The sequence below is a fragment of the Schistocerca americana genome, chromosome X, assembly GCF_021461395.2.
Source record: "Schistocerca americana isolate TAMUIC-IGC-003095 chromosome X, iqSchAmer2.1, whole genome shotgun sequence".
Classification (NCBI taxonomy): Eukaryota; Metazoa; Arthropoda; class Insecta; order Orthoptera; family Acrididae; genus Schistocerca; species Schistocerca americana.
In genome coordinates this window covers 106,140,855-106,153,012 of record NC_060130.1, presented here as the reverse complement: position 1 = coordinate 106,153,012, position 12,158 = coordinate 106,140,855, and the positions used below count along the sequence as shown (strand labels likewise).

At 39.3% G+C, this 12,158-nt stretch overlaps 1 protein-coding gene across 4 annotated transcripts in view; it reads left to right on the top strand.

The window, feature by feature from the left end:
- Positions 1-12,158, top strand: part of LOC124555453 (muscle calcium channel subunit alpha-1-like) — a 566,027-nt gene that overhangs the window by 99,913 nt on the left and 453,956 nt on the right. For all 4 annotated transcript variants that reach the window (XM_047129373.1, XM_047129372.1, XM_047129371.1 and 1 more), the window contains exon 4: positions 17-123. In XM_047129373.1, the coding sequence (XP_046985329.1) occupies positions 17-123 (107 nt within the window). The remainder of the gene's footprint in view (positions 1-16; positions 124-12,158) is intronic.

Below are 12,158 nucleotides of genomic sequence, written 5' to 3'. Positions count from 1 at the left end.
CATTTTTATTTTACAGTTTAATAAGCACTGCATTGTCGAACTTAATGAAGGAAGGGTTTGATGTGAAAGCATTGCGTGCATTCCGTGTTCTACGACCACTGCGTTTAGTATCAGGAGTACCAAGTGAGTAAGAAATGACAGGAGTAAGTGTCTCTGAGGTAGAAATAAGACAGTGAGATGATGCATATGTGACATGGTTTCATTATGACTAAGAAAGATTTTTTTTATGTTGTATGCCAAAACCACTATTAACTTATAGGTCCTTTCATATAACAGAACTATTTAAGTAAGTTCAGGCACATGTGTGTTGGGATGCATGTGAAGGTCTGTGGATCTTAGCTAATACGAACATTTTGCTTAGAGTGCAAATTTTCAACTTCTAATTATAAAATTAGTCATGTTTTACAACACTATTTTGTCTAAAAATTACTGTAGTGTTTGTAGTCTAACCACTACCTTCAAATATTTATTGTGTATTGCTTATAACAGAAAATTCTTGAGAAATTTTTTGTTGTAACTAAACTCCATGGTATTACGGGAATCGTGAAACTCTAGTTGTGTCCTGAGCGTTACGGAGAAAATATAGCCAGCCACCTCTCACATGTTTATTCTAAATGTATACAAATCAGATCCATGATTTCTTTTCCATTTTAGTGTACTGTGATGCCTGAATTTCTTTCTATTTGTATGCCTATGTTGCGGTTACTCATTTGTACTTACATATTCAAAAGTTCACTTACAACTGACATACTTTAAGCAGAGTCCATAAATATTTCCAACTGCTTAAAATATAGTATAGTTCATGAAGGTAATAATTAAGCTTAAATTCAGTGTAAGTTATTTGTTCTTCAATAAAAAGACTATTTTAGAACATTTGCAGTGTCTTTTGGACTTCTTTGGCAAAAATATTGGCGTTTTCATTTCAGGAAATATATCTTTTAAAAAGTGTTGATATTTAACAGTGTTACAGTTATAAACAACTATCTGAAACATTTTTTTCTGTTTTTTCACTTTTTCTAGGAAATGAAAATTTGCCATGTCTTACTTTTAACAACACAGCAATGTTAAACTACTTTTATTCCATTATGCTGCCTAACATAAAACATTTGTTTTATTTTTCGACATAGCAGTTTTTGCTTTCAAGGGCACAGTCTTAAGAAATAAAATTAAGATATTTCAGCTTTGTCTAAAATTGTAAGAGTTTTAAAAGTTAAGTAAAATAAATTGAAACTACAGTAAAACAATTACATATTCTCTCATAATCAACAATAAGATACATGAATAGTATCTACAAGAGACCTTAGTATACATTTTAATACACTTATGCACAGTTCAAGTACACACATCCATGTAGCAGTGCGTAAGCACATCGTTTCACCCTGATAACAGTGGCAATGCCTCATGTCGCTGCGAGAACTGTGTTTCTCACTGAACACAACAGCTTGATACACTGTGGATTTGCTAGGTGTGGAGGGTAAAATGAATGGCTAAAGCATGGGAACAAAGTGTGAAAAGAATTCTGATTAGCAAACAGTTCATATATTGGAATGGTAACAGGTACAGTTAATTCCCAAATGCATTTACAAAGGAAAGTTACCAGAAAAATTAACAAAAGCTCTCAATCGAGTCAGTCTAGTAATTCCACCACTCATGAAGACATTATGAATACACGTGAGGGGTGCCCACTGTACATGTGTCGGGAATCAGTTTACACAGGTTTTGTTTAAGACAACAAGAGAAACAATCATTAATGTACTTCAAGTACAGTAAGTGGCATTGTGTGCCCTGTGTAAACACACAGTGATCAAGGAAATAGACAAATTGAAATAAATGAACTTGAATGTAACATAAGTGCATGTAATCTAACACAGTGATGGATGCAAAATAAAATACACAAAGAAATGAAATTTAGGTACCTTACGTGAAGCTAATCTAATACATTTGGGGATTTCAGTTTTTAATGGCTGCAGTGGTTTGCATATAGATAACAAGAAGTGGTCCAATCTTGCCACACTCACTGTAATTTAATGGGCTCTGGGAAGTGGATACTCGGTGCTCAGAACATGAGACTGTGAGGCAAATGCCAAATGTTTCTCTGAAGTATAGTATCGGTTTTGTGTACTAGTTCTCCGTTGGTGTCGTGCGAGCATAAAATGGCAGAGGATGCTGTGGTGTGGTGGTGCTGGGGCACATTGCACGGTGTACTCCACGTGGGTGGCGTAATGACCACTGTCATGTGTCGGAAATGCGACAGAGCATGTCTTGGCACAATGGCAGAGGTGTCTCGGCTTAGTGGCAGAGGTGTCTCGGCATAGTGACAGAGGTGTGTGCCAGTGTTTTGGTGAAGGTATGTGCCTGTGTTGTGAGGCTGATGACAGGTGCCTCAGTGTTGAACAAGTGGTGTTGGTACCTCGCAATTTAGGTTAGGTACCATAGGATGGGTCCTCATGAGCAGCTCTGCTGGGCCAGGTAGTGGAGTGAATGGCAGGGTGGGCTCTGCTCTTGTGTTCCAAGAACTGCCCGCCAGATTGTCAATGTGGGAATGGGTATCGTTTTTGTTGATCGGTGCCAGCTCAGTTTCAATGATTGGTAGTGCACAAGGGCTGGAGAGGTTGAGCATATATCAACTGTTGGATAGTGTGGTGGCAGCACTGCGGAGATGTACAGAAAAAATTTTCTCCCATTGCGTGGAATGGTGGGTAGCTGGTTTCCAGCCAGAGCATGACATGTGTGCTAGCAGCAGGGTGGCAGACCATGTTTTGAATTGACAGGTAATAGCAGCTTTTAGGGTCCTGTGGAATGCACATGAAGGCCTGCTTTGGAACACTGACATGGGAAGGAGGCATGGGCCCAGCTGTTACAGTCCTGCTGGACACCATGCCAGCCAAAACATTCTTGCATAAGGACTGTGGATGCACGCACACCAGTTTGGGACAGGCCATCGAGGGGTTCAAATGTCACTTCATGGAAGCTTGGGAGAAGGTAGGGGTGGATACACTCCACGGAGTCACTTGGGTGGTTGGAAATCGTGCGAAAGTCACACCAGACATGTCGGTCCATACCAGGAAATGCGTGTGGTTTGAGACTGAACCTGGTGTTTGGGTTGCTGTGCAGTCTTAGCATCTCAGGATCAGCTGCCTGGGTGGTGGCCCGTATGGTGTAATTTTGGGGGAGCAGTGAGGGTGCAGGAGCAGCTGAGTCAGTCGGCGATAATATTGTCAATGCCTGTCAGGTGCCATATGTCAATTGTGAACTACACTATGTATTCCTGAGTACAGAACTGCCTATAGAAAATCTGTGTTCCTCCCTTTCAACAAAACTCTGTCGTAAGTGGGCGGTGGTCAGTGAAGGCTGTGGAGTGGTGTCCTTCCACCAAGGGATGGAAGTAGTTCCAAGCCTCTTACACAGTGAGGAGCTCACGGTCATATGCAGCCCAGCTCCACTGTGGCCCTAAGGAACGTCATGGAAAAACGCACCAGCAGCTGCCAGGAAGCTTCAACACATTGTTGAAGGATGACACTTTTGGTGCTGTCAAAGAAATGTGCCCTGGAGTGCAGCAGTGAGTGGTTCTTGCAGCGTTCTTCAAACGGCGCCAGAAAAAATATACCATCCTGAGAAACCTGCAGTGTTATTTGAAATTTGTGGGGAGTGGGAGTTTGGCAATTGCCTGGTCCTTTTCATTTAGTGGGCAGGAGCCTGCAGATGATATCCTATGTCCAAGGAAGTAGCACTCCAGAACACCAAAGACACACTTTGCCAGGTTGATGATAACTCCTGCCTCTTGGAGGGGGAAAATACCTCCTGGAGGTGCTGGCGGTGCTCCGTGGGGTCACATGAATGGACAAAGGTATCGTCCAGGTAAACAAAACAACCCAAGATTCCACACAGGACATTTTTGAGAAATCTTTGCCAGTTCTGTGTGGCACTGCAAAGCCTGAGGGGCGTAACTATTCTTTGAAAAGACAGAAGGGGCTGATTATTGCCATCTTCTCGACACACTTTGCCAGTGTGGGTACTGGTCAGGTATCTTCCTGGCATCAATGTCCTGGAAGTTGCTGCATGGATGCCAAGTGCCATCTTATTTTTGATAAGGTGTAGGGCTGAGGTCCATTGTCTCATCGAGGGATGGAGAACACTTGCAGCAGTTGCTGCCTCCATTTCAGTCAACATGGCTCTTCGTTTATGCAGCAGAAAGTGGCGAGGGCAACAGAAAACCAGGGGGCCTGGTGACACAATGTTGTGCAACATATGTTATTGCATTTCCTGAGGGAGGGGGAAGACACAGGATGGGCAGTTGAGGAGAAGAAATAGAACACAACTGTTAGGGCAAACTGTATAGAATCACTGGTAATCAAGGAGCTGGTGAATAGTACATGAAACCCAGCCAAATGCACTCGTAGATCAGGGAGAAGGGGGGGGAGTGGAGTGTTTGGATGTTTTATTACCAGCCGTGGCTGAACTCGAAGGTAGCAATAAGCTGGGATAGTACTCATTCTTTGACATGTTGCTTCAGTCAATGCATTAATGCTAGGATCGTGGCATAGTGTGCTGCACTACGCATGCAGCTCAATGTGGTAAACGCTAATGTGGTGAGGGAACGTGACATTAGACATTAGCAGCTGCTTGGCTGGAACTGGCTGTGGCCTGAGGAGGAGGGGCGGTGGTGAGGGGGGGGGGGGGGGGGGGAATTCAGCCAGGGACACCAATGTGGGAATTGTGTTCCTCACTCATCAACATGACAGGCAGATACAGTGGGGTATACTGAACATGGAGGGTAAAATGGATGGGTAAAGTGTGGGAACAGTGTAACAAAAGACATTCCTATATTGGAACATTAACATGTGCAATTAATTGCAGGAAGCATTTACAAAGTTAAGTTGCCACAATGTGTACACACAAGTAGTGCCCACTGCCCATATGTTGGAAATCAGTTTGCATTTTTCTCATTTTTTTAAAAACAACACGAGAATATCATCACTCAATTTGTGAGTGTAACAGGAAAGGAAATGACAAGTAGTAGCACAAGCTACCCTCCACTATGCACCATATGGTGGCTTGCAGAGTATCTATATACAGGGTGCGTCAAAAAAGTGTATACACACTTTGAAGTGTCATAGAAAATTTATTTCCCTTTCTACAATATTAAATTTCTGGAAATGGAAAGCTTAAAGTTCAATTGGAAAAATAAATGTACTTTGCAAATGTGATTAATGTTCAAACTGGTGGCCTTCAGCATCAATACATTTCTGAGTACGAGTCACCACCGATTTCTGTGCACACGACCTGAATCTCGTTCCAAAGTGTGTCCAGGTTACGTGGTTTACATTTGTAAACCTCATCTTTTACTGTGCCCCATAAGAAGAAATCTAGCGGCGTGAGGTCTGGAGAGCATGCAAGAAACTCGATTGGTTCCCTGCTTCCTATCCACTGGCCTGGCACATTGTGATCCAGGTATGCTCGTACATCCCTATGATAGTGCGGCGTGGCGCCATCTTGTTGGAAATAAAACTCATCAGTACCGTATAATGCACAAATGGCAAGGAATATGGAGTCAACAAGCATTGTTAGGTACGTTTCTCCAGTAACAGTACCTTCAAAGTGGAAAGACCCAATGAGTCCCCTTGCAGACAAACCACACCACACATTTACACCAGGCAAATTCACAGTCTTTTCAACTGTAATGTGAGGATTATCTTCAGCCCCGTATACACAATTGTGCCTATTGACAGTTCCATTCAGTTTGAATTGGGCTTCATCTGAGCAAATTATGCCACCCATAAATCCTGGTTCACATCTTTCCATCTCCTGAACCCATTCACAAAATTCTAACCTTTGATCTGGATCGTTGTCACTTAGCTGTTGCACCAGCCTTGGAATGTACACACGAAACTTGCTTTTCTTCAGAATGCATAGCACACTACTAGCACTTACATTACTCTCACGTGCTGCTTGCCTTGAAGATTTTTGAGGTGAACACTGAAACAGTTCCAAGACCACAGTTGTGGAATCATCACTTGTAGCTGTACGAGATCACCCTGATCGACCTTTATGCACATCACACACTGTTCTATGAATATCGAATTTGTCTCGTAGACGTGTAATTCTTAACCTTGAAGGTGGTTCTGTATCATACACACTTCTCCACTGTCTTCGAACTGCAGCTACATTCTCAAACTTCCAGTACCACTTAATTATCTGATTCTGCACTTCAAAGCTCAAACGCACGTCCGTCATGTTGCAGTTACTTCCTTGCCACTGCTGGCACCTGTTGAAGAAACATAACATTACTTTCTCACAGATATTTAACCTTGTAGAACGGGAAATAAATTGTCTATGACAGTTCAAAGTGTGTGTACATTTTTTTGATGCACCCTGTAGATGCAGATATAGACTGACTTTTCCTTTCATACAACTGATAGATAGTGACTTGCTTGTCACATATAGCACTAGAATGTTTGAAAGATTGCATATGTCTACATCTACATGATTACTCTGCAGTTTACACTTACATGCTTGCAAAGGATGCAAGACAATTTGAAACTACTTCTCTTCCATTTTACTCTCTGACAGAATGTGGAAAAATGAACACTTTTTTGTGAACTCTGATTTAGCTTATTTTATCATGATGGTCATTTCTCTCTATGTAAGTCAGAAGCAACAAAATATTTTGTTATTATTGGGTACCCGGAATGTGTCGCAATAATTCTCAAACAAAGGAAGAGTTTGTATTTAAAATCTGTTTATTAGAGTGCTTTTGGAGAGAACAATTGTTTTTTAATCTGATGCATACACAAATAAATGAGAAGATTTTCCAATGTGTGAGCAGGCCACATGCAGTTGTCCATATGAGAAGCACAGATTTGCTAAATTTAGTACACACACTTGTATAAGTTCTCCCTGTGCTTTATTGATGACCACTGAAAATGCGAGTTGCACCAGAGACTGCAAATATTTGAATTTGAATGGCATATCTGTCAAAATTGTTGGAATGTGTGGCAATATTCTCATGCAAAATTTCCATTCAAACTGTAGCTTTGATGATACTGTTCATCGTTTCCACTGAAATAGTGGTACTGCTGCAGACTTGCAGTATATTTGTGCTTTGGAGAAGAATGATAGACATGCCAATTTTCAATGTTGAAACATGCAGTGGCATACCTGACAAATCAAATGAATTCAAGAATTCAGTTGGATAATTTTATTGACACCTTCATTTAGATTCATTACAGTATCGATCGACTGATAAGTTGTTGCTTTGTCTCCTATTTTGTTTTGAATGCTGAAACTGATGGCACTGACATCATTGTTTTTGGCTGCTAATATAGCACATGCAGTGAGCCATTGACAGCTTTTATAATTCTGTGCAATATTTGGGAAAACTTTGTGAATCAATTCATCTATGGTTGCTGTGATTGTATAGAAGTTGGCAGTGTGATACAGTTTGTAGATTCAGCAATTACCATTTTCCTATTCTCAGTATCCAGCAATTGTATAGCAAAACATTTGGCGGATGCTTTGTGTTGTAGTTAAACATGCATATTGGTCAACAAAGCGAGCATCTGTACATGTCGCCATTATACTGAGTAGTTGAGACATGCGCTAAGTTCATCAGTGGCTACTGAGCGTAGTATAATTTGTAGAGTTTGTTGAAAATCACCAAACAGTACAGTGAGTGAAGAGCTGTTCCTTTCCTCTCAAATCTTTGACTGTATGATGAACCACTTCTGATGCTTTTTGTGTGCCTTAGTAAATTTGTCTCATATTATTAGTTGACATGACTGGAGCACTTTACGCATTCCTGAATTTTTGTTGGTATTTCAAGTTGGTATCTGAGTAATTTGTATTACCAGTGGCAGTTTCAGTGGTGAATGTGCTGTTTGGCCACCATCCAAAAGAGTTGGCACAGTTCCAGATGATGCAATTGCCAGTGCAATATTTTGTAATGATTGTATGGTTACCAAAATAAGTGAGGTGAGAAAACTTTTTCCCATGCCTCCGGGTGCATCTAAGAAACAAAATCCACTGCTTTTGCTTGTAATTATATGCAGAATTGTCATACAGTATGTGTTGTTCTGGAACCAATTTCAAAAGATTCACTTGAATGAATATACCCAATTCATTGACATCAAAATGTCTTTTTCATTGCAAATCAAGATCAAAGATGTCATTTGCAGATCAATAGGGATTTAGCCATTCCCAACCAACCAGTGCCTGTTTGCAATTGCCAAATGTATGTTGTCAGTTTAAATCAGTGTCTCATTATACGTGTCTGGCATGAAATGAATGTTTCAATTTTGATTTGTAGCAGTCAAGTGATTCAGGGTATCTTCACTCATGTAGTCTATGTATTTTTCTCAAAGATCTTTTGGATTGTATGGGAAGCACATTATCAGTATGATTGCAAATAACATCAACATTTGCTGTGGTTGACCAGTATTCAATGCATCAGTGAGTGTAATGTCCCAGTGTGCATAATTATGGAGATTTAATTCTTGGCCAGCTTCAAGGTAGGTGGCACATACTTGACCAGTCACTGTTCTCAGTTCCTGGTAGGATGTTGGTCTACATATGTTGTTAAGAATAACTGTAAGTAAAAGTATTCTGCATTGTTTGGATGAGTCGAGTACAGACAGCCCAAGGTATTGGTTGAATATAAATTGGGATGTCCTGCAACTACTTTTCGTTGTTTACAACATCGATATTTGTTAGCTGATGCAGTCCACGTGCAGTATGTTGCCACTTTAGAGTAAAATAGCATCTTATCATACATATCACCACACAGTGATAAACATGCAGTTAATGTTGTTGGTGTCAGTGTCAGTGCTCTTGCATATACATTTTCAGTTGTCAAGTACAGGTGCTATCCATTTTCAAGTTGCACTGCCAAATGAAAAACTGTTGGATTTCATTCACAGATCAAAAGTGATAAAATGCACCATACTGCTTCATCCTACTAATATAGGGTCCTAGTTGATATTGACTGATTTCATTTATAGATGTTGTCACATTCCCAACCACAAAAACTGCCATATCACTTCCTGTGTTGACATATTTGCAAATGTACTTGATCGATTTCACAAAATTGCAGCATTCAACATTGGTGTGTGCTTTGTACATTTCCAATAGTAACATTGAATATGGTGCAACCTAACAATTATCAACTTGAATATCATTGTTTTAAAGTGATGGATTTACTGTCATCTCCAGTTGAACATCAACAATATAGCGTTTATCCATCATTACCATTGATAGTCTCAGCAAGTAAACCTCTTGGGTATCGTTTCATGCATTTCCCTTCAGATGTGCATGGTGAATTGTTGTTGAGAAAACCATATGGACCGTAAATCATGTTTGGTGACAGCTTCAAATAAGTATGAATAGTACTGACATCAGGTATTTCTCCTTAGATGACTTGATCAATTTGATATGGTGTGACTTTTTTGTTCAAAGAAATCAAAATGTCTGCATGTGGCAATCCTCTCCCTTGCCATTCAATAGGATACATCCATCTGTGTGTTTATCTATAAACATGATGCTTAACAATGAAACCCATCATACATTTCAATTTTTTTTAAGACGAGCACTAAAATATGACAGTCTGATGATGATTGTTCAGTTAACAAATGTTCTTTTATTTCATCCCATTTAGGATTGTATGTGAATGTATAAAAAAATCTAAGTGGCTATATGCACAAATGTATGTCATTGCATCATGTGGATATTAATGTATTCATGCATATCCCATTGACTCTCTGTCAACGTGGCCGATATTGTGACCATTTTCTCCTAATTCACTGATATTCACATTACTGCCATTAACAACTGCACCACATATGTGAATGTACTCTTCAGAACACAACTTCATCTGATTTAATTGAATGTAGAAGAGTCATTTGTTTTTCATTTTCACATACATATTGATGATTTATTGATGGAACAATTGTCAAAATGTTCATGATAGGATTATCAGCATTTTCAGAAATTATCAATCAGTGTATAGTAATTCATGACACTGACTTTATTATTTGTTTCCTCATCTGTTTATGAATTTCTCAGTTTGTTGTTACTGAGATTCATCTTCTCCATGCCAAAATAAAATCCGATATTGAAATCCATGATATGTGTGGTGAGCTTCTGAGACTCGTCGAACATCATGATTTATGCAATGAAGAACTGTATTACGTAAGTTAAATTCTATATGAACTATAACGATCACAACTTCATCAGTTGTCAGTGCATTTTATTGTCTATTGTGTTGGCCACCAAGTGTTTTGTCTACTCTAACTACAACTTTGTACTCATCAACTGGCCTTTATTAAAGGACAGTTCTGAACAATAGAATTAATTTGTTGTGATGACTGAATAAAGTTTGTAATCCAGTAACAATTTGTCACTGAGTGCCCATATTGACTCAGCAATGTTGATCATCTTGTTCATCAGTGTTCCCCATGGAATAAATTTGAAGAATTCCATGATGTTTATTGGCAGTGACAGTAATGATCCTGCGTGGTGATAAATTTGCCTATGAACTTTGAATGTTATCATGCAATTCTCAAACAATATTTGTTGCACCAAATGATGTCATTTGAAAACAAATTGTATATGTTTGCCAAGAAATGTTTAGATTGGGTAGTCACACCTGATACCAGTGTTGATAATGATGTTAATGGTGAATGTAATTCTGGCAGTTTCACATTTCCATCCTTGCAGCACATTCCTGGTGTTTCATTCTTAAATTTGTGGGTGCATAATTTAACAATTTCTTCAATAACCACAATTGCATGAAGACTATTCATAATTAGCATTTTAATGGAATGCACTAAGATGGAAGTCAGCATGCAGTGTTTGTCTGGATCAAGCAGTATTAATCTTGCATCATGTTGCTCAGTTGTTTCAGACAAACAGGCATGAGCATGGAATACTTGTGCCATTTTCAGTCTTGCTTCCAATTGCTTGCCTGTTTCCAATACTCATGATGCCTTTATCATTTGTGCTATAGACTGTATATCTTGATCAAACTTTTGTTGTTTGGGTGGCGTAATTTACTTGCCAATGAAAGTAAAGATTTTTGACAACTATTACAAATTTGCTTGGAAAAACAAAAGCGAATGACTGTAATCCATATCTAATGTCAACAGGCAATTGGAGTTTCTCAGTAAACACCACTGTTCACACCACATGTGAACTGAAAAGTCACTGCTTGTATTTAATTCAGTTCAGTTGCGTCACACATGCACTCACACTCTGAAAACATATGAGCTGCCACTAATCTATGTAAAATACATACATTTTTTGAAATGACTCATGCACAACTTACTGTAAATTGGTTGTGCAAATTCAGAAACCTTCACAGGTGTGCACACAACAACTCGTACCAGTTTCATTGCCCTCAGGTGAATGATATAGGAATACACATGGGACAAACAAAGAAATATCCATTTTATGCATATAAATTATTATATGTATTTGGAGGAGAAAAGTTGCATTTCAGTTCTTCCAATTGTAATAGGTGTAGTAGTTCTAAATAATAATTCCCTAAAGTGCAGTTAGTTGTGCATGATAAAAAATATTTCATGTGGTGAAAATGCACACAAATTGATTGGACATAATTTTATTGCACATTTTTCTTAACTGAAACCACTTTCCAAAGAATTGAAAGCTAAAGGTATCAGACAATCTTCTGAAACTCCGATAACTCAGCTGCATTAAAAACAACTGAAACATGCTTACAGATTCATAAGTAGTACAAACTTGTAAAAGGTAAAGCTGTAATTAACCAGAAGGTTGGCTCGAACACCACTGTGCTGTACTAGCATGGTTTTATTGGAGATGGCGTGCTGTTGCCTCGCTCCAACTGTAGAACTGACTTACACGGCCAGTTGTAACCTGCCCAGATAACCGCATATGAGTGTGACTTCCAGGTTGTGGGGAGGTGCACCAGCCACAGATTTAACGCACTTGGCAGATAAACAATGAGGGTCAGTGTGCTGGCCAGCCTAGGTGTTGTTTTTAGGCAATTTCCCATGACAGTCTAGATGAATACCAGGCTGGTACCCACATCCCACTTCAGCTATATGATTTGCAAACATTCAAAACATATTTGCACACTTTCACAAGGGATTGGGCTAGAAACGGACTGAAAGGGTACCAAAATTCAG